This window comes from Canis lupus, chromosome X, assembly GCF_003254725.2.
Source record: "Canis lupus dingo isolate Sandy chromosome X, ASM325472v2, whole genome shotgun sequence".
Lineage (NCBI taxonomy): Eukaryota > Metazoa > Chordata > Mammalia > Carnivora > Canidae > Canis > Canis lupus.
In genome coordinates, this window is record NC_064281.1 from 36,084,838 (window position 1) to 36,097,603 (window position 12,766).

At 38.9% G+C, this 12,766-nt stretch overlaps 1 protein-coding gene across 13 annotated transcripts in view; it reads right to left on the reverse strand.

Annotated features, from left to right (window-relative positions):
* The window catches only part of CASK (calcium/calmodulin dependent serine protein kinase), a 351,636-nt gene that overhangs the window by 129,047 nt on the left and 209,823 nt on the right, over positions 1-12,766 (reverse strand). For all 13 annotated transcript variants that reach the window (XM_049107681.1, XM_049107679.1, XM_049107674.1 and 10 more), the window contains exon 6: positions 2,774-2,876. In XM_049107681.1, coding sequence (XP_048963638.1) covers positions 2,774-2,876 — 103 coding nt within the window. The remainder of the gene's footprint in view (positions 1-2,773; positions 2,877-12,766) is intronic.

The window sequence follows — 12,766 nt, forward strand, 5'->3', positions numbered from 1 at the left end:
TATGTGGCCAGTATAGAACACATAAAAGGACTTTGTGTCATTTCATTTTAGCCCATCAATCTTGGGGATGTAATTATCAGAAGTTATTTGTTATAATTGTGTAGTCTTTTTAAGATTTTATTTATTTATTCACGAGAGACACACACAGAGAGAGGCAGAGACACAGGCAGAGAGAGAAGCAGGCTCCCTGCAGGGAGCCCGATGCAGGACTCGATTCAGGGACTCCAGGATCACACCCTGGGCCAAAGGCAGGTGCTCAACTGCTGAGCCACCAAGGTGTCCCATGTGTAGTCTTTTTAAAAAAAGAAATGTATTTATTTCCATTTGAGAAAGAGAAAGAGAAAGCAAGAGAGAGAGAAGAGGAGAGAAGAGGAGAGAAGAGAATCCCAGGCAGACTCCCCATTGAGCATGAAGCCTGATGTGGGGCTTGATCTCACAACCCTGAGATCATGACCTGAGCTGAAACAAAAAGTCAGATGCTTAACTGACTGAACCACCCAGGGGCCCCTATAATTGTGTAGTCTTTACAGAGGGATCATCTGTACAAATACCAGATTTAAGAGAGTTAGTTTATTTTTTATTTTTTTAAAGTATTTATTTATTTATTTATTTATTTATTTATTTATTTATTTATTCATTCATTCATTCATTCATTCATTCATGAGAGAGAGAGAGAGAGGCAGAGACACAGGCAGAGGGAGAAGCAGGCTCCACGCAGGGAGCCCAACTCGGGTCTCAATTCCAGGACTCCAGGATCACGCCCTGAGCCAATGGCAGGCGCTAAACCGCTGAGCCACCCAGGGATCCCCAAGAGTTAGTTTAATAGCAACATTTGTTTAAAAACAACTTGGGAGTTGTAGTTGATTGCAAGACTGGTAATGAGCCAGTGGTGTTAAAATGGCTGTCCAAGAGGCTAATGCAATTTGGGGAGCCTGATAGAAAATGTAAGACCCACAGCAAAAGAAGCAACAGCCCCAAGCTCCTATGTGCTGGACTGTACCTGTAGTTGTGCTCAGTTTTGGCTCTGTCCTTTGTGCACCATGAAATTCTGCACCAGTTTCTATGAGGAATGGTTAAATTAACCTAGGCAAGTTAATTTGGGTAAGACTTAGGGGTATGTGATAGCTGTCTTTAAACATTTCAATGGCCATCATGTGGAAGGGTTAAAATTGTTCTGTGTGGCTCCAAAAGTCACAATTAACACCACTGGGTGGAAATGATAAGATGACAGATTTCTGTTTAATGCAAAGATGAATGTTTCAGTACTTAAGGAGTTTTCCAAAAATGGAAATACAGTCCTGGAACACAGTGAATTCTTTGCTAATTAAGGAGTTAAACTAGAGCTCAACCTTTTGCTGGGAATTTTATGAAGGAACGCAATCACTGGTTATGACTGGAGAAATTAAGACGCCCTTGGAATCCTGAGATTCAATGATTCTTTGATTAAATTATATGCTATATCTGATCCTATGATCAGTCCTTCTAATCACAGAAGAAAGTTTTGAATTAGGAAAAAAAATCAGTTTTTAAAACTATACTCAACTTGCAATTTTTCATATTATTGGAGATGATTAGCTGAAAGAGAATGCAAAACTAGAAGAAAATCTAAACATAATTTAATTTTAGATGGCAATGTCATGAAATAACAATTTAAAGAACACAACTATGACTCTTGGCTCATTTTTCAGAAGATGATCTATGTTAATGCTACTTTGATGTGTTAGTAATACTGTATTAAATTAAATGAACTATCCTGTGTAAGAGATTATTGTTTTGATATTTATCATTTGTCAGGTATTTGAACTTAATATAAGCATTCATGGAAGATGACAGGTTTGAAAAGGTTCTGCTGGTATTTTTCATATTTTTCCTCTTTGTGAAGGCTGGCAGTCTCTAGAGGTGGAAAATTGAAGGCATTGACTAGAAGAAGACTGATAATCTGTAGGCTGAAGAACTAAGTCATTTGCAAAACTAAGGAACAGAACTAAAAACAGAGCAGCATTCTGAGCTGGGGCCTACTGAAGGGAATAAATAAAAATCCAGATTCTTGAATCTGGAATTAGCATCCACCTCTGTATGCTACTGGAGAAAATTTCTATTTTTTAACTTTTCTACTTTTTTTTCTGGCATGGGAATTTTCTAATTATGTTTTGCTTTAGCTAATAATAAAATCAGTCTGGATTCACATCTGCTTGCTCTTCCCAAATACACAGATTGATGGCTCGAGCAGGACTCTTTCCACAAATAAAAAGAGGAAAACAGTATGAAATTAAACATTAGCCACTGATGTAAACCTGAAAGTGGTTAAACCACACGTTTTAGAATGGACTTCGTTTGGCCAGTTCAATGTTATTTATTTCTTTTAAAGTCAGCTCTGTGCCCAACCTGGGGCTTGACTCACAACCCTAAGATTAAGAGTCTCATGATATACCAATTTAGCCAGCCAGGTGTCCCTGGTCAGTTCAACTTTAGAAGTTACTTTGCCCCAGATACCACCTTCTTCCAACACTGTTTTAATCTCCGTATGCAGGGTCACTTCTCTGCCAAGTGGTGGGAATATAAAAAGGACAGAGCCTATTCTTATGGTACTAAAATTTTAGTTCAAACTACAGTTAGTAAATTCAAAACTATGATGGCACTTTTTTGGGAGGATGGGTGGATGGAGTGGAATGGGTATGAAATGCTGAGGATGGGCTAATCTTTAGTTTGAAAGTTTCACATAAGCCTGAAAGTGACCAGGTTTTGAAGGGAATTTTTAAAAAAGTGTTCTTACCTCCAGCTACAAGTCCAGATTCCCCTAATTGAATAGCTACCCCAAAGCCCCCAAGTTTAACAGGTGCCGAGTTTTCCTTTGAGGCGAGGAGAACACAGTGGGGCTGAAAAGAAAAACAGACAAACGACAAACCAAAAGTAAGGGTTAATTGAAGAGGAACAATTAAATTTACACAAAACTGAGTAACATGTAGGTAATACATTAAGAACTCCCGGAATTATTTTGGATACTTGAATTATTTGTGGTATTCTTACTTCTGGTTGATTTCTCCAAAGACTTACCTGCTTTATCCAATGTTTTGCAGGGATTATTTGCTTCTAAGATTAAGGTACCGGTGCTAAGAATTAGGAAGCAAGCATGTTCAAGTATAACAGACATATTTTCTACCTTTTCATGCAATATTCTCTTTTTCTAAGTGACAGTTTACATTTGTTCAAGGAAAATATTTTTTACATCTCTTGCCAAAATGTTTCTTGAAACCTCTGACTTCACCTACAGAGCCACTCTATCTTGGTCGTTAGGGGCTGACGATGAGCTCTTTCTTTGTCCACCCTCCGACTATCCTCTTGTTTTTCTTTATTCATCCCATCCCCAAGTAAAAAGAGCCAGATTTAATGACTTTAATTGAATCTTGCTCCTATGGAATTCAATGTTCTCCCTGGGCATGTCTTTTCTCTGGACCTGACCTTCCTCTTTGTGAGAATGAGAGGGGAGAAAGGAGACAACTTGGCTGGCCTCTGGTCCAGGGCAAAGATATCCTTTGCAAGGAGTAGCCGTGAAACCAGGGCTCCCTAAGAATCATTTGCTTCGTGGTCACAATGAGAGTTTCTTTGTAGGACCTGGTCTTCTGCATCTGTTTCTTTCTAGGACCTTGTTGGGCCTGAAAGCATTTAATTGTGTGGACCTTCGGTCTCTGCTCAAATACTATGCTCTCCAATATGACTGAAATCACATAGAACCTGCTTTTAAAATATAGGTTAGTGAAAAAAAGCAAACTTCTTCAGGCATGGAAGAGAAAGTATTTTTGTTCTCTCCTATACTTGCTCATTTATAAAATGACACAGTGTTAGCTTAGGTTTAGCCTATATGATAGTGGCCCCCACAAAATCCTGTGCAAAAACAAAACCCTCTGAACTGGTACACCCAGAGAGAAGTTTGATGATGATACACAAAATTGGGAGGGATCCTTACTCTGCTCAAGGAAAGTGTCAGGGTTCTACTTTGAAAGTGGCTCTTTTTGTCCAAAGGCATTTAAAGGTCTTATAATAGAGGCTCTAGCACAAAGAAAGATGAGTCCTTAAATATAAATGTGTGTATGAGCTTGTGTGAAAGAGAAAGAGGGGAGAAGGAAGGCAAGTGTACATGAATGGTGAGTGAGCTGCAGCAAGGGACAAAGTAGCCAGGAGGGTTTATGGGAGAGCAAGCAAAGCTCTGCAGAAACCAGCTCATAAAGATGGCTCTTGGTAAGAACTTTTGGTTTGTTCAAATAGAGATGGATGACAACAGACCTGAAGAAGAAAGCGATAGCCCTAGCATGCTTCTAGTGTGGGGGTGCAGTAAAGGAACAAGCCTAGAAAAGGAGGGGTATGATGCAGAGGAAGAATCTATAAACATAGACAGGATCTCCTGGCCAGTTTTGTCACCTTATTAAGGAAAAATAGAAGCTTAAATCAGAATCCCAAAGCATACCCTTTATAGTTTGTTGACTATATTTATTCTTAAGTTAATGTTACACTGAGATTTATGTAATTCTCGTCAGAGTGTGGATTCTGTCATTCACAATAAATCCTTAAGTCATAAAACTGAGAGATAGAAACTAAGGAAATCAGTACATATAAATGAATATAAGAGATGAGGCTGTGTTAAGTGCTATGAGGTAAAAGCTAGCAAGGAGGTAAATGTCACATGTTTGGAAACTAGGGAGCTACTATTTAGTAAGGGGGTTGGGTTAGACAAAGCTTCTCTAATAGGGTAATATCTAAACCCAGACCAGAATGAAGGGGCAGAACGGGTCATGTGTAAGCAGGTTCCAAGAGAAGAGAACAGAATAGTAAGTAGAAAGGCCTAGAAGCATGAGGAGGGTGGGTATGTTTGGAGAAGAGTAAGGAAGCCAGTGTATTGGGGGAAAAATGAGCAAGGAGAAGAGTGGTAAGAAATATGATCCAGGTAATCAAAGGCTCTATGATCTAGGACTTGAAGCCACAGCCAGAACCCAGGGTTTTATGCTGAGATGGGAAACCATTGTAAAGTTGTGATCAGGGGAACATTATGAGCCATTTCAGGTTTTGAAAGAATCACTTGGGCTATTGTATGGTGAAGAGATTGTAAGCACATGAATGTTGAAGAAAGGATACCAGGTAGGAGGCTTCTGTGGTTGTCTAGGAAAGAGAAGATGGGGGATTTGAATTAGATTAGAGTGATAGAAGCAGTGATGGCAACAAGTGGTCATATTCAGGATATGTTCTGGAGGTTAGGCTGATAGGAATTATTGCTGGATATGGGGTATGAGAGAAAGAGGTAAGTGTGACAATGAGGTTTCTGTTATGAGTAACTGAATGAAAACGAAGATGCCATTTACTAAAACTGGGAACACGGAAGCATTTATAAGAAGGATGAAGAATTTGGCTTTGCACAAATTGAATGTGAGATCTTAAAAGATGGGAGAGGGAAAACTGGAATTAGAGATATAAATGTGGGGATCAACAGCACACAGTGCTTATAGCCACAGCAATGAGTGAAATAACTCAGGGAGTGAGTATTGATAGAAAAGAGAAGAGGGGATCCCTGGGTGGCGCAGCGGTTTAGCGCCTGCCTTTGGCCCAGGGCGCGATCCTAGAGACCCGGGATCGAATCCCACGTCGGGCTCCCCGTGCATGGAGCCTGCTTCTCCCTCTGTCTGTGTCTCTGCCTCTCTCTCTCTGTGACTATCATAAATAATTAAAAAAAAAAAAAAAAGAAAAGAGAAGAGGTTGCAAGAATGAGATTTGGTACACAGCAAGGTTTGAGGTCAGGAAGATGACAACAATCTAGCAAAGGAAAGAAATTGTGTAGACAGTGAAGCAGGAGGGAAATCAGAGTAGTCTGATATCCTGAAATGTTAGTTGAGAAGCCATTTAAGATGAGAATTGAGAACTGACCATTAAATTTGGCAACCTGGAAGTCCCTGGTGACCTAGATAAGAAGGGTTTTGGTGAGATGATAAAGACAAAAATCTCTATTGGACAAGGTTCAAGAAAAATGGGAAAGATGGTGTGGAGACAGTAAATTCAAGTATCTTTCAAAACTTTATTAGGAATAGAGAAATGGGAATGGGATGTAACTAAAAGAGAATGAGAAGCAAAGGAAGTTTCCTTTTAAAAACTTTAGAATTTGCAATCAGAGAAAATACTTTATTAAACCTCCATGTACCTATCTCCCAGCTTTTTTTAAAAAAGATTTTATTTATTTGAGAGAGTGAGCTAGAGAGAGCGAGCATGCATGCACTCAAACAGGGAGGGGCAGGGGGAGAGGGAGGAGCAGGCTCCCCACTGAGCAGGGAGCCCAATGTGGGGCTTGATCCCAGAATCCTGGGATCATGACCTGAGCTGAAGGCAGATGCTTAACCCATTGAGCCATGCAGGTGCCCCCTATCTCCCAGCTTTAACAGTTACTGACATTCTGCCCTTCTTGCTTCACCTATCCCATTTTTTGTTGCTGAAGTCTTTTAAAACAAGTATAATTTCACCTGCTATTAGTTCAGTATTTCTAACAGGTGACTTGAAAAAATAACCATATTATCACATTCAATACACGAATAATTCTTTAATATCATCTAATATCAATCTACATTCAATTTTCCCTATCTCAAAGATGGGTTGTGTGTGTGTGTGTGTGTGTGTGTGTGTGTGTTTACAGTTGGTTAGTTCAAAGTGGTATTTAATTTAAGGCCCATATATTGCATCTGATGGTTATAGGTCTTATATCTCTCTGACTCTATACTGTATCCCCCTCTTAGTTTTTTAGAAAAGGTTCCTGCCATTGATTTGTTAAGATACTAGGTAATTTCCCCTGTAGAATCTTCTATAATCTGGACTTGGCTAACAGCACCTACATAGTATCATTTAATATGTTTCTGTATTTTCTATAAATTGGTAGTTAGATCTAGAAGCATGATTAGAATCACATTCAATTTTAGTTTTTTTTTCACTAATACTTTGGTTTTTTTGTAACACATAAGAAAGAACATAATGTCTGGCTGTCCTATTTTTAGTGGCAGGACTGGTCAGTGGGTTCAGGTAATGTCTGCCCTGATCCATCGTTACAAAGTTCACCACTGACTTTTCTTTCATGATTTTAGCAGCCAATGTTGCCCAGTTCCATAATTAGGATTTCCAAAATGGAAGTTTTCTCTGATATTTTGTAATGAAGACTATCAAAAACAGAGAAAACTTTTAAGAACTATAAATAGCCACATATTCACCACATAGATTCTATAATGAACATTTTGCTACATTTGCTTTATCAAATATCTATTCATCCCTCTATCCAACCATCTGTCCATCTTTTCACTATAATTCAGCACATGTCATTAGAGTTTAATATTTTTTTTTGAGGGAGAGAGAGAGAGCAAGCAAGTGCATGTGGTGGAGAGTGAAGGGCAGAGAATGTTAAGCAGACTCCATACTAAGTGTGAAGCCTGATATGGGGCCCAATCTCACAATCCTAAAATCATGACCTGAGCCAAAATCAAGAGTTGGACACTTATCCAACTGAGCCACCCAGGTGCCCCTTGAGTTTAATATTTAAAATTATGTTTAAGGTAAAATTTATATGCTGTGAAATTCACAAATCTTAAGAGTAACATTGGTGAGTTTTACCAACTTGAATAGAACTATGTAACCTGTATCCCAATCAAGCTGTTATCATCTCAGAAACCTCCCTCACCCACTTTCCACTCAATCTCTGCTGCCACACCCCCAGTGCAAATGACTAGTCTAATATTTTTCACAAGTTTGTTTTGCTTTTACTACAACTGCATATACATAAAGCCATAGAGTATGTACTCTTTTATGTAAGGCTTCTCTCACTCAGCATGTTTCTGAGATTCATCCATTTTGTTGTGATCAGTGGTTCATTTCTTCTATTGCTGAGTAAATATCCCCTTGTATGAATATACTTCAGTTTGTCCATTCTCCTATTGAGGGACATTTGGGCTGTTTCTAGTTTTGGGATATTATGACTAAAGCTGCTATGAATGATTTCCAGAATAGTAAGTTGGTTGCTAGGCAACCTCCAACGGTAATTAATAAAGGGTTTTTTGGGTATTATTATGAGGGAGAGGGAGAGATCCTCAAGCAGACTCCATGCCGAGTGTGGAGCCCAATGCGGGGCTCCATCTCACAATCCTGAGATCATGACCTGAGGGTGAAATCAAGGGTCAGACGCTTAACTGACTGAGCCACCCAGCAGCCCCCAAACTCAATCTATTTAAAGACACTTAAAAGAATTCTACTTGTGGTTATGCTTTCAGTTTGGTACCCAGTGGGGCCTATTTGTCTGAATTAGATTTTGACTTGATTTGATGTTTTGATTATATAAAACATGTATATGGGTGCCTGGGTGGCTCAGTCAGTTAAACATCTGCCTTTGGCTCAGGTCATGATTTCAGGGTCTTGGGATCAAGCCCCACATTGGGCTCCCCACTCAGCAAGGAGTCTGTTTGTCCCTCTCCCTCTGCTCCTCACCCTGTATTCATGTGCACACTCTGTGTCTCAAATAAATAAAATCTTAAAAAAATGTACGTAATTCCAAAGTTGAAACTGTAAACATATTCCATTTAGAGAGGTCCAGCTTTTATACCTTTTCTTTCCTCTTAATCTCTCCTTCCTCCTTCCTAAGTATTTGTATTATTTTTGGGCTTATCCTTCCATTGTTTTGTTACCTTTTATGGAAATAAGAAAATACACATTAATATTCAAAAGTTTCACATAAAAACATGATTGAGGACTCCATAGCAGTATCTAGAGATTTTCAAGGAGCTTTGTTTTTGTTTTGTCTTTTTTTTTAATTTTTATTTATTTACTTATGATAGTTACAGAGAGAGAGAGAGGCAGAGACACAGGCAGAGGGAGAAGCAGGCTCCATGCACCGGGAGCCTGATATGGGATTTGATCCCGGGTCTCCAGGATCGCACCCTGGGCCAAAGGCAGGCGCCAAACTGCTGCACCACCCAGGGATCCCTGTTTTGTCTTTGAGAGAGAGACAATTGTGTGCTGATGGGAAAGACCCTGTGGAGAAGAAAACACGATCCCAGGAGGAAGAAGGGATGGAATATAGTGTGCAGGTGGGGAGAGGGGGTTGGCCTCACTGATAGTGAGGAAGGCAGGGTATGGGAGCACCTGTAGATGCAAGCAGATGGGGATGTAGGAATATGAGGAACTTCTCTTCTGAGTACTTCTGTTTTCTATTTACTTTGAAATAAAAGTGATCATCAGGCAGGAGTGGGGAAGGAGAGGGGGTTGTTGGCAACTTGAGAAGAGTGACAGTGTGAAGAAATATTTTCAAAGAATGACTTGACTAAGGTAGTGGTTCTCAAACTTCAGCCTCAGAATCACACAGGTTTGCTGGCTTCCACCCCCAGAGTTTCTGATTCATAAGGTTTGACATGAGGTCAAGAACATGCATTTCTAACAAGTTCTTGAGTGATGTTGATGCTACTGGTCTGGAAGCCATGCTTTGAGAACCAACAGACTAAGGAAATAGAGCAGGACTGCTGGCAGCACAAGGGCCCACTTGAGGTTTGTGGTCATGAATGTAAAGTGAGAACAATCAAAACGACTGGGTGTTTGTACCTAGTAGTCCTTATTTCAGCCAGTAGGGTTCAGGTCTGGAGTAGGTGGTTAGCTGAATTTAACCAGGGTTGGATTTAGATAAAGAGAGGATGGTGATATCAGTAATGGATGGGGCCAGACAAATGTATCTATGTATTTATGCTTTTCTACTTCTATCTCTATATATAACAAGCTAAGATACCAATAAAGTAGGAAAAGGATACATAAGAATGAGCTAAGAACAGAGAGACAGAAAGTAGAAAGCTTAGAATGAATAGGAAAAAGCTCATGTTAAGGAAGAACCAGAAAAAGATTATAGATCTTCCTCAATATGCAATGGGGTCATGTCCTGATAAATCCATCATACATTGAAAGTACTCTAAGTTGAAAAAGCATTTATACCTAACCTTCCGAATCTCATAGCTTAGCCTAGCCTACCTTAAACATGATCAGAACACTTACATTAGCTTCCAGTTGGGCAAACTCATCTGACACAAAGCATATTTTATAATAAAGTGCTAAATATCTCATGTGATTTTTTTGGATACTACACCCAAAGTGAAAAAGAGAATGACTGCAATGGGTATAGAATGGTTATAAGTAAATTTTAGTTTTTTACCCCAAAGACTGTAGTGAGAGATGAAGAGGGACACTATATCATACTTAAAGGATCTATTCAACAAGAGGACTTAACAATCCTCAATATATATGCTCCGAATGTGGGAGCTGCCAAATATATAAATCAATTATTAACCAAAGTGAAGAAATACTTAGATAATAATACACTTATACTTGGTGACTTCAATCTAGCTCTTTCTATACTCGATAGGTCTTCTAAGCACAACATCTCCAAAGAAACGAGAGCTTTAAATGATACACTGGACCAGATGGATTTCACAGATATCTACTGAACTTTACATCCAAACTCAACTGAATACACATTCTTCTCAAGCGCACATGGAACTTTCTCCAGAATAGACCACATATTGGGTCACAAATCGGGTCTGAACCGATACCAAAAGATTGGGATTGTCCCCTGCATATTCTCGGACCATAATGCCTTGAAATTAGAACTAAATCACAACAAGAAGTTTGGAAGGACCTCAAACACATGGAGGTTAAGGACCATCCTGCTAAAAGATAAAAGGGTCAACCACTTTGGTTGTGAGCAATCTTAAGGTTCATTGGAAATATTAGTGTCTATTAAATTTTGAGTGGAAATACCATGGGGGTGACAATAGCTTTCTGGTGGTGAAGCTGTGTCCGCCAGCCCCAGCCAGGCAGTCTGCTGGTCTGTTTGTTTTCTTCTGGTTATTCAATCAAATACTGGGTTATAGTCCTTTCCATACATGTTTGTTCTTTGTAAAACAGCAACGACATATTGTTGCCATGCTGGATATTATGACAGGTCATTAGCATCGGTGCTCTCTGAACTTGAAAAACACAGCACATTTTCTTTTGGTGAAATCCATGTAGTGCTTAAATAATTTTCTCCAGAAATGTCCAAATCTGTTTCTAAAATGAGTAGTTGGTTTTTTTTTTCTTTATGCCATGTTATGGTTCCATTGAGGTGGGACTTTTCGTGATGGAACTAGGAGGAGGTCCCTGCTTCCCCCAGGATGTACCATTCGTGTCATATTCTGTTAATACATAGAGTGGATTGTAATCTAAAAAAAAAAAAAAAAAAAAAAAAAAAAAAAAAAAAAAAAAAAAAAAAAAAAAGAATGGTTATAAGTGTATCAGTTATTGACTCTCATGATGGTGAAACTGATTGGGAGCTACTGCCCAGCAACATGACAGAGGACCATGCCACATATTCCTTGCCTGGGAAGAGATCAAAATTTGAACTGCAGTTTCTACTGAATGCATATTGCTTTTCTGCCACTGCAAAGTCAAAAAATCCTAAGTTGAACCACTGTAAGTTGGGGACTGCATGTATACTCAAATCTGGTCATAGTAGGGCCACCAGGGCACTGAAGATTAAAACAGAATTGGTTATTTTGAAAACTGGGATGCCTGGGTGGCTCAGTGGTTAAGTGCCAGCCTTCTGCCCAGGGCATGATCCTGGAGTCCCAGGATCAAGTCTCACATCGGGCTCCCTGCATGGAGCCTGCTTCTCTCTCTGCCTGTATCTCTGCCTCTCTCTCTTTCTGTGTCTCTCATGAATAAATAAATAAAATCTTAAAAAGAAAGAAAAAACAGAGGCTAGGGTGTGGAAAAACAGCTAGTACAATATAAAAATATTTATATTAGATTTAGTGAAATAGAATGCTAATACATACCTAATTAGTTCTACAAAAAATTCTGCCAGGATCACAAAAAAATACATTTGCACAGCCATGTTTATCACATTATTATTCACAACAGCCAAGAGGTGGAAGTAACTCAAATGTCCACTGACAGATAAATAAAGAAAATGTGATATATACACATACAATGAAACATTATGCAGCCTTAAAAAGAAGGAAGTTCTGTCATATGCTAGAATATGGGTGAATCTTGAGGATATTATGCTAAACGAAAAAAGCCAGTCAGAAAAGGACAGATGCAGTATGATTCCACTCAAATGAATTATCTACAATAGCCAAGTCACATAAAGTAGAAAGGTAACTGCCAACAGAGTTTCAGTTTTGGGTGATGAAAAAGTTCCAGAGATCTGCTGCACAACAATATATATATATTTAACACTCCTGAACTGTTTTAAAATAATTAAGATAGCAAGTTTAATATTGTGTGGTTGTTTTTGTTGTTGTTTACCACACACACACAAAATTCCTGCCAGACCAACACGGTAATTCTCTTCCTTCTCAGGGGTTCAAAGGGGAAGTAAGAGCTATGACATATTTTCATCCTAGCAATTTTAAAATATTCTGTCCCATGTGTAATATTCATAACAACAACAAAAAAGCCCTGGAGAATATGCATTTAAAAGAGTGAATGTATCCAGAAATAAAATGTTAGATAAAGCCCAGTGAGTTAAATATTATTTAGTGTAAACAAAGCTGCAGGGTAACGATTATATGGGGAGAATAAAAACTAATCTTTCGTTTCAGATGACAATGAAAAAAGGGAAATGCCATGAAATTGCAGAGCCAGCAGATACATAGATGGACAGTCATTAAATACTGGACTGGGACCAAAATAAAAACTGTAGAATTCCTTTATTATTATCTTTAAAAACAGA